Source organism: Mus musculus, chromosome 9 (assembly GCF_000001635.26).
Source record: "Mus musculus strain C57BL/6J chromosome 9, GRCm38.p6 C57BL/6J".
Taxonomy (NCBI): Eukaryota; Metazoa; Chordata; class Mammalia; order Rodentia; family Muridae; genus Mus; species Mus musculus.
Genome location: NC_000075.6, coordinates 123,026,873 through 123,043,186, shown reverse-complemented (window position 1 = coordinate 123,043,186; position 16,314 = coordinate 123,026,873). Strand labels below are relative to the sequence as shown.

Sequence of the window (16,314 nt, the reverse complement as noted above, 5' to 3'; positions counted from 1 at the left end):
CTTGATACACACATATCCTCCCCATGGAAATTTATGATTCACTTCCTTTATGGGTGCTGTTAAAAATAAACAATTTTAAATAAAAAAAAAGTTAGACAGTGCCTTTTGTGTGAAGAAATTTAGCCCATTCCCTACCCAATTTTCACCTCTGCAGGTGCCATTCCCACCAGCTCCAAAATCAAAACTGAGGTTCTTAGAGAAGGAGAATGAACCTCAGGCCTTCCAGAGAGCTGTCCTGAATGCCTGAAAACACAAAATGTGGCTACAAATTGGAAATGGGAGCCTTGATTATGGCCAGAAGGAAAGGAAGGGAAAGAGGTGGGAGAAACTGATGGGGGCTGAGGATCAGGGGGACAGAGGTGTGGGGGAAACTGAGGGGGGCTGAGAACCAGGGGTACAGGAGTGTGGGGGAAACTGAGGGGGGTTGAGAACCAGGGGTGCAGGGGAAACTGAGGGGGGCTGAGAACCAGGGGGACAGAGGTATAGGGAAAATTGAGGGGGGCTGAGAACCAGCAGTACAGGGGTGTGGGGGAAAATTGAGGGGAGCAGAGAACCAGGGGGACAGAGGTATGGGGGAAACTGAGGGGGTGAGAACCAGGGGGACAGGGGTGTGGGGGAAACTGAGGGGGGTGAGAACCAGGGGGACAGAGGTATGGGGGAAACTGAGGAGGGCTGAGGACCAGGTCCACTTACTCATTTGCCAACTACAAATTCTGCTTTTGGAAAACTAGAAAATCATTGCTGTTTTTAAATCTTGGAATTAACCTAGCAATGGGATCTGTAGGCTGTGTCCTACAGGAAGTAGCCATTGCTAGGTTAAGAGATCTAGCTAGGAGGTGGTGATAGATGGTAGTGGGTTTCCAACAGTGGAAATACAGACAGACAGCTTTACAAAGAACGTCAGAGAAGCCATCACCAGCCCATGCACTTGAGCAACCACTAAACAAAGGAACATCAGTAAAGTTCTCAAGTTTTGCTAAGAGAAGGGGACAAGAAGCCATGTGTCTCCATCTTCATTTGAGTTTAAACACAGCAGAAACCTCTGAGGGAAGAATGGACAGCCGTGCTTGTGGGAAGACATGCTATTTTTTTTCTTCTTTCCTTCTGCTCTCCCTCCCTCCACCCCTCCATCTCTCCTCTCCTTCCCCCTCTCCTGTCTCTATTCCTCTGATTCTGTTTCTCCTCTCCCCCCCCCTCTACTCTCTCTATAGCCCTGGCTATCTTGGAACTCACTGCTGACCAACCAGGCTGGTCAGGAACTCACAAAAATCTGCCTGCCTCTGTCTCCAGAGAGGGCAGGAAATAAAGGCACGCACCACTCTGGCTCCGATGGATTACTCTTATTCATTTTTCTCTGTTTATTTCCTCCAGTGAATATAAATGAAAACAAGAGCTATGCAAGCCATCTGTCTAGTCAGAGTTACTGTGTGCTTATGGGTAAGCAAAAGGGATCTGATGTACCCAGAGCCATGGCTATGGGTAGGAAGCATCATTACACAACTGGACAGCCAGGAAGGGATAAACAGGAGATTCTCAGTTGAGTCAGAGAACTATTCCAAAACCACCAGACAGTACCCCAACACTATGGTCCTCACCTCTACGCCAGACTGTTTGGCAATCTTCACCTGCCAGCCCTTAGAACGGTAGGATGTCACTGGATCAAGCTCCACCATGTAGGGTGGGTCTCTCTGTCCTGGAAACACCAATAGAAAAGTGAGTCTTGACACCAACCCCCAGTACGGCATCTTTGCCTACCTACCACTCCTTCACAGCTCCTGATGTGCAGCCCTCAATTGTTGGTTGGTCCCTCTGCCTTAATAGGACTCATGGTCTTCCTCCACCTTGGCTATCTGGGTTGCAGTTTGCTCAAATTAGGCAAGGCTACCTCATCTATATCCTTGCCTATAATCCTAGCACCTTTTGCATGTCTCTATCTGTTTTGTTAAATTGTTTAGCCCTGCAAGGTATAGTCACTACAACATGAATTAAACTAATGATCTTCCTGCCAAAATGCAGTATGTGGGTATGTGTGTGTGTGTGTACCTCTGTGTGTGTGTGTGTGTGTGTGCCAGAGGTCAACATTGAGGGTTTTCCTAGTCACTCTCCATCTTTTGTTTTGTTTTTGATCTTTGAAACAAGCCCTCTCACTCAACTTGGAGCTCACCAATTAGCCTAAGCTGACTGGTCTGAGAGTTCTAGGATCAGCCTGTCTACAGCTCCACCAAATAAGATGGTATTTCTTGGTTTTTCACCTGGGTGACTGGGGATACAAACTCAGGTCCTTATGCTTGTGTGACAGGCAGATCACTGACTAGACTATCTCCTCAGCCCCTCAGGTTTTGATTGCTATTATGGTTTACCTCAAGCCCACAGAGCTACAGTGTCAGCAAACAGTTCTGCAGGTCATCTCTACAACATGTTCCAGATCCCTCAGTCTGCTCTGACTTTTCCCTGGCTATCTCCGCTGCTTGGCCAAGGGTTTGACCAACTGCAGCATCAGTGGTTAATGCAGCTCTCAGACCGTGCTCAGCATGGGGAAGCTGAGGTCTCGGGATCAAAGTCACTCTTGGCCATCGCACATTTATAAACCTTTGGTCCAACCCTCCCTCCTGCTCCTGGGGCTGGGGCTGGGGCCTCACCGGAAGTGAATGTCACCTTCAGCTCATCCTGAGGTTGGAGAGGTCGGTTCAGTATCACCTTCAGAGTGAATATCTGTCCACGCCTCAGCACGAGCTTCTTGGTCTGGTACTCGGATGTGTGGTGGGCAGCAGCATTCAGCTTTCTCTCCACATTCACAGCGTAAATGATAAGCACTGTTAGCACACAGCGGGAAGACACAAACAAGGTTAACTCCTAACTGACAGCTCAGGGAGGGGAAGAGGGGTATCCTTAGCACACAGCGGGAAGACACAAACAAGGTTAACTCCTAACTGACAGCTTAGGGAGCGGAAGAGGGGGATCCTTAGCACACAGCGGGAAGACACAAACAAGGTTAACTCCTAACTGACAGCTCAGGGAGGGGAAGAGGGGGATCCTTGTCCTATCCCTGGGGGCCATGATAATCTGAGATTTGGTGTCTGTGGTGACTTGAATAGGAATGAATTTATATGTTTGAATGGTTGACCCATAGGGAGTGGGCCACTATTGGGAGGTGTGATCTTGTTGGAGGAAGTATGTCACTACATCTGTCAGTGGGCTTTAAAGTCTCATATGCTCAAGCTATGCCCAGTGTTGCACACAATCACTTCTGCTGCCCGTGGATGAAGATGTAGAACTCTCAGCTCCGTCTCCAGCACCACGTCTGCCCACATGCTGTCATGATAATAACGAACTAACCTCTGAAACTGTAAGCCAGCCCCAATGAAATGTTTTCATTTATAAGAGTTGCCATGGTCATAATGTCTCTTCACAGCAATGGGAACTCTAACTAAGACAGTCTCCTATCTTTAAATTGGTTGTGTGCATATTGTCCTCACAAGATATGGAGGACCAAGCTGACAGATGGAAGTCATAGCCCTGCCGAGCACTTCCACCAGTAACTGCTAGGAGGTGTCCCTACTGCTCACCCTCCCAGGTCTGTAAACTGGTTCCTGGATGCTATCGAGGAGTGGTGGGGAGGGGAGCGTTTGACTGCTCTCCGTCTCTGTCAGTCCAGCTGTTGGACTACTGCAAATGAGACAACACCAATAGGTGAGAGTTCACACCCCAAAGAGAATGGTAGACTATAAAGTTGCCAGACTCAGCCTTTTTATCCAAACAGTTGTGGCTCCAAGAACTCCCATGGTCCAGTGAAGGGGACCAGGGCAGCATGGAGGGAATCAGCATCCTCTTCCCACTGAGTCCCTTCTTTTGCTTCTGCCAAGGAGCTCAACTGGTGAAGGAAATGCCTCGTCCTTTCTGGGTGCAGTCTCTCTCTCTCTCTCTCCTCTCTCTCTCTCTCTCTCTCTCTCTCTCTCTCTCTCTCTCTCTCTCTCTCTCTCTCTCTCTCTCTCTCTCTCTCTCTCTCTCTCTTATACAACCTGCTTGGTCCATGGAATGTTACTCATATGTATATCTTTTCAGGGCTGACCAGTTGGTATAATTGGTGTGCTCTTCCCTGGGGAATACTGTTTCGCCTGTTCTCCAGCATTCCTTAGTTGCCTGTAGTTCTTCCTATGGCGTTGAGGCCTCGTGAGCTTCTCTCTATCCACATGGACATGGCCCTTGGTGTTTATTCTTGTTCAAGTCCTGTCTAGGCAGTCACACTGCTGAGACTTCATGGGTCTAGCTTCTGATATTTTTAGGAAACACAACTTCACAGCTAACTTTTGCTCCTCTGGCTCTTAGAATCTTAACAATCCCTCTTCCTCTGTGATCCCCGAGCCTAAGGTGTGGGAGTTGCTCTGTCTTGTATCAGTTAGGACCGGATGGAGGCTCAGTTCTCAGTTCCAATGTGCTGTGCTGCCATGGCACATACTGGAAACACCTGGGTGAGTTATCAAACCTATTGAGATGCACTTCTAAATTGATGTGAAGGGACCAGGTGGATCACATGGACCTGAGGTTAAGTTGGAGAATGTCTGTCTCCCAGTGACTGTTGAAGGAAGACAGCAGTGTCTTAGATGTCTAAGAGAGCCTGGGTTACTAGGCCTCCCAGGTGATGAGAAGCGGTTTCTCTAGAATCACTGCTTCTGTGGACCCAGAAGCCCTTGGGAAGCGCTGGCTTCAACTGCAATTGTCTGGTGAGGTGACATGACCCAAGGTACAGGGGTTTCCCCAGCTCCAAAGGGCTCTCAGCATTCAGGATGAGTTTCCGCAGAGTCCAGAGATACAACCTGAGCTTTCTCCGCTCCTCGACTGGGGCTGAAGATTAACAGGAGATCAGAAACACCAAAGAAAAACTTCTGTTTTACTGGGATAGTCAATGCTGGTTAGCTGGAGCTGAGAGAGAAGCAGCAGTTAAGAAGAGACCAGCATCACTGAGGATCACAAACCTGGGAACATTTCCTCAGGGGCAGTACACTGAGCCTGTGGTCCGAGGGACGAAAGCTGCATCTCAGGCTGGCAGTTGAGCCTCACAGTTTAAGAGTCTCCCATGGTTTTGAAGGCATGAATGGGCCATGGAGCTCAGCTGAGGCATGCCACTGGAGAAGACGTAGTTAGTCTCAGTAGTAGTGAAAACCCCAGAACTGAAGAGGTCATGGAGAGAAGCTGAGGTTTGGGCCATGTGGCAGGGTTAGAGTCCATGAAGAGAACCCAGGAAAGGCTATTGGTGAGAGTTGAGATCAGTTGCACTAGGCACCAGAGCATTTTGGATGTGAGTACATGGGAGAGCCACACAAAACAGTGGCATCTGTGGGGCAGAGCTGGCCTGAACCTAGAACAAACTGCACGTGCTATGGATGATAGATAGAGAAGTAGGTTTGCCAAGTCCTTTGAAGCTCAGAGGATCATGAGTGAGTCCCACATAGGGTGCTTTCCTGATCAATGGCTGATGTGGGAGATCCACATTAACTATGGGCAGTGATACCCCTGGGCTTCTGGTCTTAGGTGTTATAAGAAGGCAGTAGGGGCAAGCCACAAGGAGCATGCTAGTAAGTAGCACTCCTCCATGGCCTCTGCATCAGCTCTTGTCTCCAGGATCCTGCACTGACTTCTCTGAGTGAAAGCTGTAGGCTGAAATAAACACATTTCTTCCTAAGTTGCTTTCAGTCATGGTATTTCATCACAGAGACAGAAATCCTAACTAAGACACCGTGCTCAGTGCCCCTCTGAGGGCAACGGGCATTCCTTGGGTCTTTATAGAACTGCTGTAGGCACAGGAGTTCCACTGGACACAGAAATTTTTAAGCTCTCCAAATCTTACCTCTTCTTGCAGAGGGCTGGGACCTCTTCACATTGGAAGTATAAACTGTTGTCCTAGGCACACAGGCCAAAGAGTTGTCACTGATTTAGAGCACAAACATCAATCCTCATCAAAGGAACTCATTTTCAGCCACGGTTTTACAGGATTTCCACAGAAAAGGTCCCCAGTATTCTCTCCAAAGAAATCAAAGATTAAAAGCAGGCATGGCAGCTCGTCCAGTAATCCCCACACTCGGAAGGGTGGCAGGTTGAGGTCAGCCTGGGCTGCCAAAGTGAGTTCCAGACCAGGGCTACAGATTCTCAAATTGTCTCACCCCACATCCACCCCAAAAGAAAGTATGTTAGAGGCTTTGAACGATGACATATCTAAGTTAAAATACGCTAGGGACATAAGGAATTCAAAAAGGCTATGGGAGGAGGAGCTATAGACATAGCTCGGTGGTTCAGGACACTTGCTTTTTCAAGGACTCAGGTTCTATTTTCAACACCCACATGGTGGTTCACAACCATCTGTAATTTCAGTCCCAGGGGATCAGACGCCATCTTCTGGCCTCCTTGGGCACCAGGCACACAAGTCATGCAAAGACATACATGCAAAGACATACATACATATAAAATAAAAAAAATTTAAATGAAAAAATTAAAAAATATTAACCAGAAATACTTAAAATAACTTCTAAAAATAAAAGTAGTTCTTGAAATTAAATATACAGTGAAAGGAGCTGAAGAGATGGCTCAGCAGTTAAGAGCTCTAGTTGCTCTTGTAGACCAGGGTTTAATTCCTGACACCCACATGGCAACTCACAACAGTCTATAACTCCAGTTCCAAGACCTACTGGGGTGCTGAGAAAGGAAGTGTCAGGAAAAGTTCTAGAAAGAGGATTGAAAACACCCGAGGAGAAGCCTTCTGTTACTGTAACAAGCAAGCATTTGTCTATGGCAGATGCAACTGCTGAGACACTCTGTAATGCCTGCTTCTGGAGAAGGGACTGGAGCCATGCACCCATGAGGGCTAGTTTTTGCAGTGACCAGTTATTACTTGTTACTGCTTGTGTTGTTGTTCCTAAGGAAATGGCTCATTCTCTCACCATGCTGAAAGTCCTCAGTCACCAGAGAGGACATGTCAAGTGTGTTAGGCCCTCCTCACACTGCACCATCACTGGTGACCCTGAGCTTGCAGTCTTTTGCCATTTGCCTGAGGATTTCTCCCCTCATCATGCTGGCTGGACCAGGAAACTCCATACCTTTTTAAGTGGTTTTCTTGGTTAAGGTTTCTTTTTTTCATGATTCACTTATTTTTTTATTTCATGTGCATTGGTGTCTTGCCTGCATGTATATCTATGAGGATGTCTGATCCCCCGGAGCTAGAGTTACAGTGGTGGTGAGCTGCCATGTGGGTGCTGGGGTCCTCTGGAAGAGCAGTCAGTGCTCTTAACCACTGAGCCAACTCTCCAGCTCCTTAGTTAAGGTTCCTATTGCTGTGATGAAACACCATAACCAAAGCAGCTTTCAAAGGAAAGTGTTTATTTGGCTTACATATATATCCCCAGTCGTAGTCTACTGAGGGAAGCCAAGGCAGGAACTCAAACATCGCAGGAACCGGAAGGCAGGAGCTGATACAGAGGCTGTGGAGGAGTGCTGTTTACTGGCTTGCCCCTCATGGCTTGCTCAACCTGATTTCTTATAGACCCCAGGACTGCCTGATCGTTGATAGCCCCACCCACAATGGGCTGGGCTCTCCCCATCCATCACTAATTAAGAAAATGCCATACAGGCTTGCCTACAAGGGGGACATTTTCTCACTTGTAGTTTCCTCCCTCTCAGATGAATCTAGCCTGTGTCAAGTTGACATAAAATAATCCAGCACAGTTGTCCTTAGTCGTTTGCAAAGCACTTTCATAGACTTGTCTTTTTATTATGGCTGAGAAACCCCAAAGACACACTGCTACGTATGCAAACTTCAACTGGAACCGTCTCTCCGACCGGCGGATCCTCCCAGCAAGCACAGCCTTTACCAGGTCCCTGGCCCTGCTGTCCTCCTCTTTTGGATGTGGACAAGCATTCGGCCATCTGAAGAGTCTCTGTGGCCTAGGAGCTATGCAGAATTATATTTTTCATTCAGTGTGTCACTCCAACTACACCCCTTTGCAGAACTCCAAAGCAGTCATTCCTTGCCTGACCCATGGCTCTGTATCCAGAACAAGGCTGCATGGCGTGTGGTGCCAGGTTGCAGAGAGCACTAACTGGCCCACACAAAAGCTAATGTGGTCGGCGTGAGGGAGTGCAAGTGAAAAGTGATCAGCCATGCTTATTCTTGCAAGTATTTGGGGGAATTTCAGAATTCCTATGTATCTGAAAGTTTGGTTTTCTCCAATGAACAAGACAGCAAGCCATGGATTAGGTAGGAGGACAATGGCCCAGGCACCGTGCCTTGAGGCAAGTGGCTGGATCAGAGGGCTGGACCCCAGCAGGTGCCCAGAAGGCCGAGGTACCACTGTGATGGTTCTACCCACTCACCATTCCTGGAGTCCATGGTCCTGCTACCTCTCTCTGCAGCCCTGTCAAGACTCTAGTCTGATGCCAAAGGCACTGCCAGAATCATTCTCAGAGCAGGATGTGGCCCCTTTTTATATGCTCCTGGGTTAGATGCAACTCTGCAGTGGCTGCCAAGGGGCGAGGCTTGGGGACTATATCGATCAGAAACAAAACCTTAATCATCTTCCATATCAGCCCCAGGAGGAAATGTTGGAGACAAGATGAGCCTACTTCAAAGGAAGGAGCACAGAGAATGGCGCCATGTATCTTCTGTGACCCCAGAAACAAGGCACTGAAAGCCAGGATCCTGCGACCCCCAGAGAAGCTGGGAAGAGCTTTACTGATTTCATGGCTTTATTTTTTTTAAATTAAGTGATGGCTAATGTTTTAATTTTTGTTTGTATTTTGAACGTATAATGCACATACAATTCAGGATTTTTCCAGTGTCCCCAGCTACCAATTACCATTCTCTTTTAGACTTTGGCAGATGTACTGTGTCCACTGAGAATGTGTGTAAGCCTTACACCAAATGGTTCTACATCTTACATCAATGTGTTCTGCATCTGTGGCGAGGATGTAGGTGCTGGAGACTTTGCTGTTCACACGTGGCCGTCAGTCATTCTTCCCACAGTTGAGCAGCAGTTCCTCCCTTTCAGTCTGCAGGGAAAGGCTCTCATATAGGCAATTCATCCTTAGAGTGTGTCTACAGGAAGAACCACAGGCCTTCTTGTGGAAATGTGACCCAAACATGCCATCTGTCTCATGGGCTTCCATCTTTTGTTTTCCTTAGGGATACCTATAAGGTCTTTTGTTTGTTTGGTGTGTACTTATGTGTGCATTAAGTGTATATGTGTATGTATGTTATACTTGCTTGTGCACATATGCCTGAAGGCTGGACGTTAACGTCAGGTGTTGCTTTCTAAAATTATCCATCTTTTAAATTTTTTATTATTATTATCATCATCATTATTATTACTATTGTGCATGTATGTATGCACATGCATGTATAGATGACCATGGAGGCCATAAAAGGTGTTGGATTCCCTGGAACTAGAGTTATAGGTGGTTATGAGCCTCCACGTATAGGTGTGGTAGGAACCAAACTTAGATCCTCTGAAAGAACAAAGGGCATGTGTTATTAACTGCTAAGCGTCTCTCCAACCTGACTACATTATTATTTGGAGACAAGGTTTCTCACTGAACTTAGAGCTCACTGTCTTCATCCTCTCCAGCTTGAGGATACAGGCATGCATCACCATGTCTAGCTTTATATGGTTTCTTGAGATCACATTTGCTGTGCATTTCCCCCACTGAACTATCTCCCCGACCTCAGACTCGTTAACATTTTAAACGATGTTAATTCTAGTGAAAAGCTATTTTGGCACAGCAGCAAAGGCCCCAGAGCAGGAGTAAGACCTACAACCTCCTGAGCTCCAGCATCTAGTAACTGCTGTTGTGTCCTTAGAAAGTTGACTCCGTGGATATCAGAGAGCTTTCTGGCACTGACAGCCTGAGAAGCTTCATCTGCAGATCTTAACTCACCCTTAACGGCTCTCGCGCTGACAAAGGGACAGCCTGTCTCTGCAGGTTCTCTCTGCAGGTTTTACACCCTGATTTCAGGCCAAGGATATTAGCAAGAGATGTACTTTTCTATTTCTTCTCATATCATCAGAATGTAGGACAATGTGCATGAATTACATAAAATCGAGCTGTTCAACATTTGAAACAGAAAGGAAAGAGTCCTGACCCAGGAACCACAGGGTCTGTGCTCCAGGCACTTCTGAGGGACCTCAGCAGCGTAAGCTTTCTCTAGTATCTTCTGGGCCAGAAACCCAGGGGACCAGGGTGAGAGCAGATGCATCCATAGAGAACAGACTTGGGGTCAGACCCACTGTGTGGTGTCATATGAGGAATCCAACCAGCTTCTCTCCTTTTGACCGCATTGAGCTGGCTCTGACTTTGTCTATCTGGCATTTCACTATTACCTGGGGCTTCGGGTCACTAAACAGTAACAGCTGGTTACAGACCACAGAAGCTATCACCTTCCAGAACTGCTCTTCCTGCTGTACCAGGGCCTGGTGATAAAGCATGGCATGTCAGCCCATCTTCATACCCTTTGTTCTGCTCAGAGAATCAATGAGGCGTGGGTCCCACCAGGGACAGACGGTTCTGAATGCAGCTTCCTAGGAAATGGGTTCCTGACCCTCTCAACCCAGGCAGGGTCTTGGAGGAGAGAGGGAGGGGCTGGCAGGAAAGGTCTGGAAGTTTGCGGGTGAGCAGTGGGAGGTGGGAAATAAATGTACTTTGACATGAGACCACCAGCCGGGACTGGAATTTGGCCTCTTTTTGCCTCTGCTGGGCTCATGTTCAGAGTTCTTGCTCAAGACTGAGTTTGTGAAGAGACTGAGTTAAGTAAGATGATGTGTGAGGATGCGGTTTATAGGACCCTGACAACTGTATGCTTGGCCAGGGCTGGGTACAGAGCTAGCTGGCCTACAGGAAGGATACAGGGGCTATAGCCTGAGGACACCTGAGTAAGAGTTTATAAGCCAGGGTTTTTCTCTTAGAGCTACGTAACACAAGGTCCTCTCCTCCTGGAAGGAAGGCCTGGGAAGGGCTGCTTTGGGGATCCATGCCTGTTCTCCTACCGGACTTCTGCGTCCACCTCCCGTTTCTGAGGAAGGAACAGTCGTGGGCCTGGCAACCATCCCAGTACCACAGGAGCTGCCCTGGCGCCACGTATTGGTCCTGGATCATAAAGGTGGACTTCTGACCTCTATGTCTGTGGAGACAGGGAGGAGTTGGTAAACAGCACCCAGGGACCTCTGTGAACAACATCTTTTCTTCTTACATCTGAACCTCTGCTTATCTCTAGTCAGCTCATATGTATATAAACAACTTTACAAGAGAAAACAGAGGATTCTAATAAACCACAAAATCTCTTCTCATCAAACCATTCCAGTGCTAGACAAGTTGATTGTGGCAGAGCTGCCTGGGACATGCAGATCTTAGAGTCGCCCTGCTGCCAGGCCTGTGTTAGTCCCTACATTTGCTTAGGAATTTCCCCATCATCAGCCATACTTGGGGTCACAGCCATGCAGCGATGAGCACCTTCTCTCTGGGGTTTCCCCTGCTCTACCTGCTGTGGGTGTGAGGCTTGACGTCCTGACTTGAGTAAGATCTGTCGCCTGGGACAGACTCTATAACGGGGTGATCTGGACTGACAGTCAAGGGTCTCAAGTATAAAGACCTTTCAGGATACCGTTGGAGGCCAGCTAAGGGACAAGGAAGTGGCCTTCTATGGCCAGGTGATAGATGTTAGGAAACATGAGCACTCTGAGCCTGGTTTCCTAGGATGTGGGATTTGGATGGCTATAGTGGAGCACACTTATAACCCTAGCAATTAGGAAGTAGGGGCAGCAAGATCAGGAGTCATCCTCAGCTATATAGTGAGACTGAGGCCAACCTGGGCTACATGAGTCACCCTCAGCTATGTAGTAATATTGAGACCAGCCTGGGCTACGTGAGACTCTGTCTTTAAAAGTCACTAATGTAAGAAGAGAATTCCAAGGAACCATTAGCTCAGTTCTGGAGCCGATCCCACTGGAGCCCATTGTGCAGTGTGTATGTGTCACCAAAATCTGTCTCATTTGCCATTCTTCTTGGTTGTGGCAGAGCAAAGCTGGGCTCGCAAAAATGTGTGTTTCCTACCTGAATCACCACAGCAATAGTAATTTCATGCTTCATAATATTAAAAATCATCATTCCAATTTATCAACAAGCCCTTGTCTTTAAAAGCTCATCACACACACACACACACACACACACACACACACACACACACACACACACACAGAGTAACAATTCCTGTCTCCTTCTTGAGGTCAGGAACTAAAACATTGTGGCTACACTGGAGCCCCAGCCTGTGTCCCCTTCCTCCTCTCCCACTTTGTCAAAATGTAAACACTACTCTGAGTTTAGGGTTTCCTTTGCCTATCTGTCTATCATACGTCTGTCTGTCTTTCTGTCTATCTATCTCATCTACCTTTCTATCTATCTAAGAACTAGAGATTAAATGCAGAGCCTTGGGCCAGCTAGTCAGCGTTCTATTGGTGAACTATGTTCCTAGTTCCTTTGCTTATTTAAAAACACCATCCACATGAGTATTTTAAAATAAGTAGCATTTCTTGTGTCTTTCATGTTGTGTAAAGGATATTATACTGAGAGTGTTCTTAATGTTTTCACTCCATGTTATAGTGTGTGTATAATGTGGGGGGGGCATGCTCATGTCAGTGTGTGTGTGTGTGTGTGTGTGTGTGTGGACATGCTCATGTCAGTGTGGGGGGACACATGCTCATGTCTCTGTGTGTGTGTGTGTGTGTGTGTGTGTGGACATGTTCATGTCAGTGGGGGGGGCACATGCTCATGTCAGTGTGTGTGGGCATGCTCATGTCAGAGTGTGTGTGTGTCTGTGTGTGTGTGTATGTCTCTGTGTGTGTGTCTGTGTGTGGGCATGCTCATGTCAGTGTGTGTGTGGGGGCATGCTCATGTCAAGAGTGTGTGTGTGTCTCTGTGTCTGTGTGTATGTCTGTGTGTGTGTCTGTCTGTGTGTGGGCATGCTCATGTCAGTGTGTGTGTGTGTTTGTGTGTGCCTGTGACTGTGTCTGTGTGTGGGCATGTTCATGTCAGAGTGTGTGTGTGTGTGTGTGTGTGTATGTGTGGACATGCTCATTTCAGTGTGGGGGGGCACATGCTCATGTCAGTGTGTGTGTGTGGGCATGCTCATGTCAGTGTGTGTGTGGGGCATGCTCATGTCAGAGTGTGTGTGTCTGTGTGTATGTATGTGTGTGTGTGTCTGTGTGTGGGCATGCTCATGTTAGTGTGTGGGGGGCATACTCATGTCAGAGTGTGTGTGTGTATGTATGTGTGTGTGTGTCTGTGTGTGTCTGTGTGTGGGCTTGCTCATGTCAGTGTGGGGGGGCATACTCATGTCAGAGTGTGTGTGTGTATGTATGTGTGTGTGTGTCTGTGTGTGGGCATGCTCATGTCAGTGTGTATGTGTGTGTCTGTGACTGTGTCTGTGTGTGGGCATGTTCATGTCAGAGTGTGCGTGTGTGTGTGTGTCTGTGTGTGGGCATGCTCATGTCAGTGTGTGTGTGTGTGTGTCTGTGACTGTGTCTGTGTGTGGGCATGTTCATGTCAGAGTGTGTGTGTGTCTGTGTGTGGGCATGCTCATATCAGTGTGTGTATGTGTGACATGCACTTGCGTGCAGACAGAGAACCTTGGGTATGGTTCCTCATCTTTCACGTTTGAAGTGGAGTTTCTTTGGCACTGTGGTGCACAGGATAGGGTAACTGGCCTATAAACTTCCAGGGATTCTGAACTAGCATGCCTGGCTTTTACGTGGGCTCTGGGGATCTGAACGCAGGTCCTCATATTCGTGAAGCAAGTGCATTTCACATGGAGGCCTACATTATAGTTTTGAGATTTATTCATCCACAAACCCCATTCCTTGTTTTAACAGCTATTTAGTGTCCAGCCTGACTCACCTTATTCTTCTCCAATTGATAGTATCATCTCAAAAATTTAAAATTATTAACAGTAACGATAAACATTTTTACATATCTCTTTGGGCATGTGTGTGAAATTTTTCTAGACTGAAATTTCTGACTCAGATTTGCTTTGCCAGATTATGTTCCCAAATAGGATATATCTCAACTCTTGTGTTCTTTCCTAGAATGAATAAGACTAGGTTTGATCTGCAGCATGGAAAAACAAAACAAAAGAACACAACACATTACAGAATTCAGTTTACTCAAGCATGTAGATGCTTGCCTATAATTCCAACACTCAAGCAAATAAGACAGGAAGACTACAAGTTCAAAGCCAGCCTATATTATATAGCCAGACACTGTTTCCAAACAAAATGTTTCCAGGCTGGAAAGATGGCTCAGTGGTGAAGAGTACTGGCTCCTCTTCCAGAGATGGGGGGGAGGGGGGCAGGAGAGATGGCTCAGCAGCTAAAAGCATTTACTGCTTTTGCAAGAGGACCCAGGATTTGGTTCCTAGCACCCATATGGTGGCTTCGTAAGTGCCTGTAAATTCAGTTACAGGGGATCTTACGTACTCTTTTGGCCTCTGCAAGCACAAGGCACACACATTTTATGGCACACACACATCACATGGTACATACACACACACAGAAGGCAAAACAGTCATACACATAAATATTTTTTTTTGAGACAAGGTTACTTTGTGTAGCCCTGGATGTCCTGGAACTCCATCTGCAGAACAGGCTGGCCTTGAACTCACAGAGATCTGCCTAACTCAGATTCCCGAGTGCTGGGATTAAAGGCATGAACCACCTTAGGGAACCCTAGGGTCTGATTACCAACACCTCTTTCCCTCCTACCTAGATGGCTGCAGGTTCTTATCTTTTTGGTTGTGAGCCCAGCCTTTAACGACTGAGCCGTCTCCCCAGCCCGGCTGCAGATTCTTTAATGGGTCTTTCTGCTTCTGCTCTTGCCTTCTATCAAATGTTCTAAATACAAATTAACCCTTTAAAATGTTAGTTGGGTCAACTATCTAGAGTTAAAAAGCAATTTCACTTCAAGGATCTGTATTATCTGAATGCTGTCACATTCTTATTTAGCTGTATTCTTTGATATGGCACCATATGCACACACAAAAGAAAAAATTCATTTTGACTTCATCAAAAATTAAAAACTTATGTGCAGGGCTGGAGAGATGGCTCAGCAGTTAAAAACACAGGCTGCTCTTCCAGAGGACCCAGGCTTGACTCCTAGCACCCGTATACCTTACAATGATCTCTAACTCCAGGGGATCTGATGTTCTCTTCTGGCCTCCTCAGGTGCCAGGTGGTGCACAGACATGCAGACAATGCAAAACACCCATACACATAAAATAAAATTTAAAGAGCAACTAACTCATTGCTCCAAAAGGCACATTAATATTTCAAGGAAGTAAAAGACAACTCCCCAAATGGGAGAAAGCATTTGCATATCATTTGCTTGTGCATTTGGTGCCGTCTCTAAGGAACGTCTAGCCGTACTTAGAAGAATCTGACAATTATCACTTTAAAAAAAATCGTAAGTAACCGAGTTTTAAATGGTCAAAACTGGGGCTGAGAACATCGCTTGGTGGGTAAAACACTTCTTGGGCAGGTGGGAGCACCCAGCTTCAACGTCCAGAACACATCCATGTAAAGCTGAGATTCTAGTGCTCCTTCAGTGAGACCAGGATAGACAGACAGACAGACAGACACTCTCTCTCTCTCTCTCTCTCAAAGCTTTCGGCTGCTTAAATACAGTGTGTGGGAGTGGCAGGGGTGGGCTGGTAAAAGAGAAGTGGGTCTACAGAGGTCACCCTCCCTTACTCTCTAGGGAGGGTTAAAGGCAGAGACCAGGCTTTCAATAGAAGAGAGGCCCCTAGAAGGTACTGAGGCAGGGGTCTAGGTCCAGATGGGCCTCGCTCCCTTTTGCATCCAGGCTTTGTCTTCAGTTAGGGTTATTATTGCTGTAGCTCTGGCAGTCCTGGAATTCATTATGTAGACTAGGCTGTCCTTTAACTCATAGAGATCCACCTTCCTCTTCTTCCTGAGTGCTGGGATTAACGGTTTATGCCATCACTGCCAGGATTTACAGCCTGTTCTTATAGATACACACTTAGTTGAGGCTTCATCCTCTCTGCTGACTCTAGCTTGTGTCAAGTTGGCATAAACTAGTCAGTACAGGATGGGTCTTAAGTGTGGACCGGGTGGTGGTAATATGACAGTTTGTGAGTAGAGGTCACAAATAGCTCTGCAGTGAAAGGGTTAGGGTTGGGGGGGGGTTAGGGTTAGGGTTAGGTTTAGGGTTAGAGTTAGGTGTGGGATTCGCTGGACAGGAGTGCTGAGCCACTCCCCTCATGCAGAA

The 16,314-nt window shown here is 47.0% G+C and overlaps 1 protein-coding gene across 2 annotated transcripts in view; it reads right to left on the bottom strand.

Annotated features, from left to right (window-relative positions):
- Tgm4 (transglutaminase 4 (prostate)) overlaps positions 1 to 8,446 on the bottom strand; it is a 32,818-nt gene extending 24,372 nt beyond the window's left edge. The window contains exons 1-5 of one of the 2 annotated variants that reach the window (XM_017313442.2): positions 8,362 to 8,377; positions 4,746 to 4,842; positions 3,567 to 3,666; positions 2,640 to 2,853; positions 1,596 to 1,693 (exon numbers count right to left, since the gene is read on the bottom strand). In XM_017313442.2, coding sequence (XP_017168931.1) covers positions 1,596 to 1,693; positions 2,640 to 2,853; positions 3,567 to 3,666; positions 4,746 to 4,842; positions 8,362 to 8,377 — 525 coding nt within the window. Of the gene's footprint in view, positions 1 to 1,595; positions 1,694 to 2,639; positions 2,854 to 3,566; positions 3,667 to 4,745; positions 4,843 to 8,361 lie in introns of both variants that reach the window. The other variant, NM_177911.4, reaches the window with a different exon arrangement.
- Between the last annotated feature and the right edge of the window lie 7,868 nt (positions 8,447 to 16,314).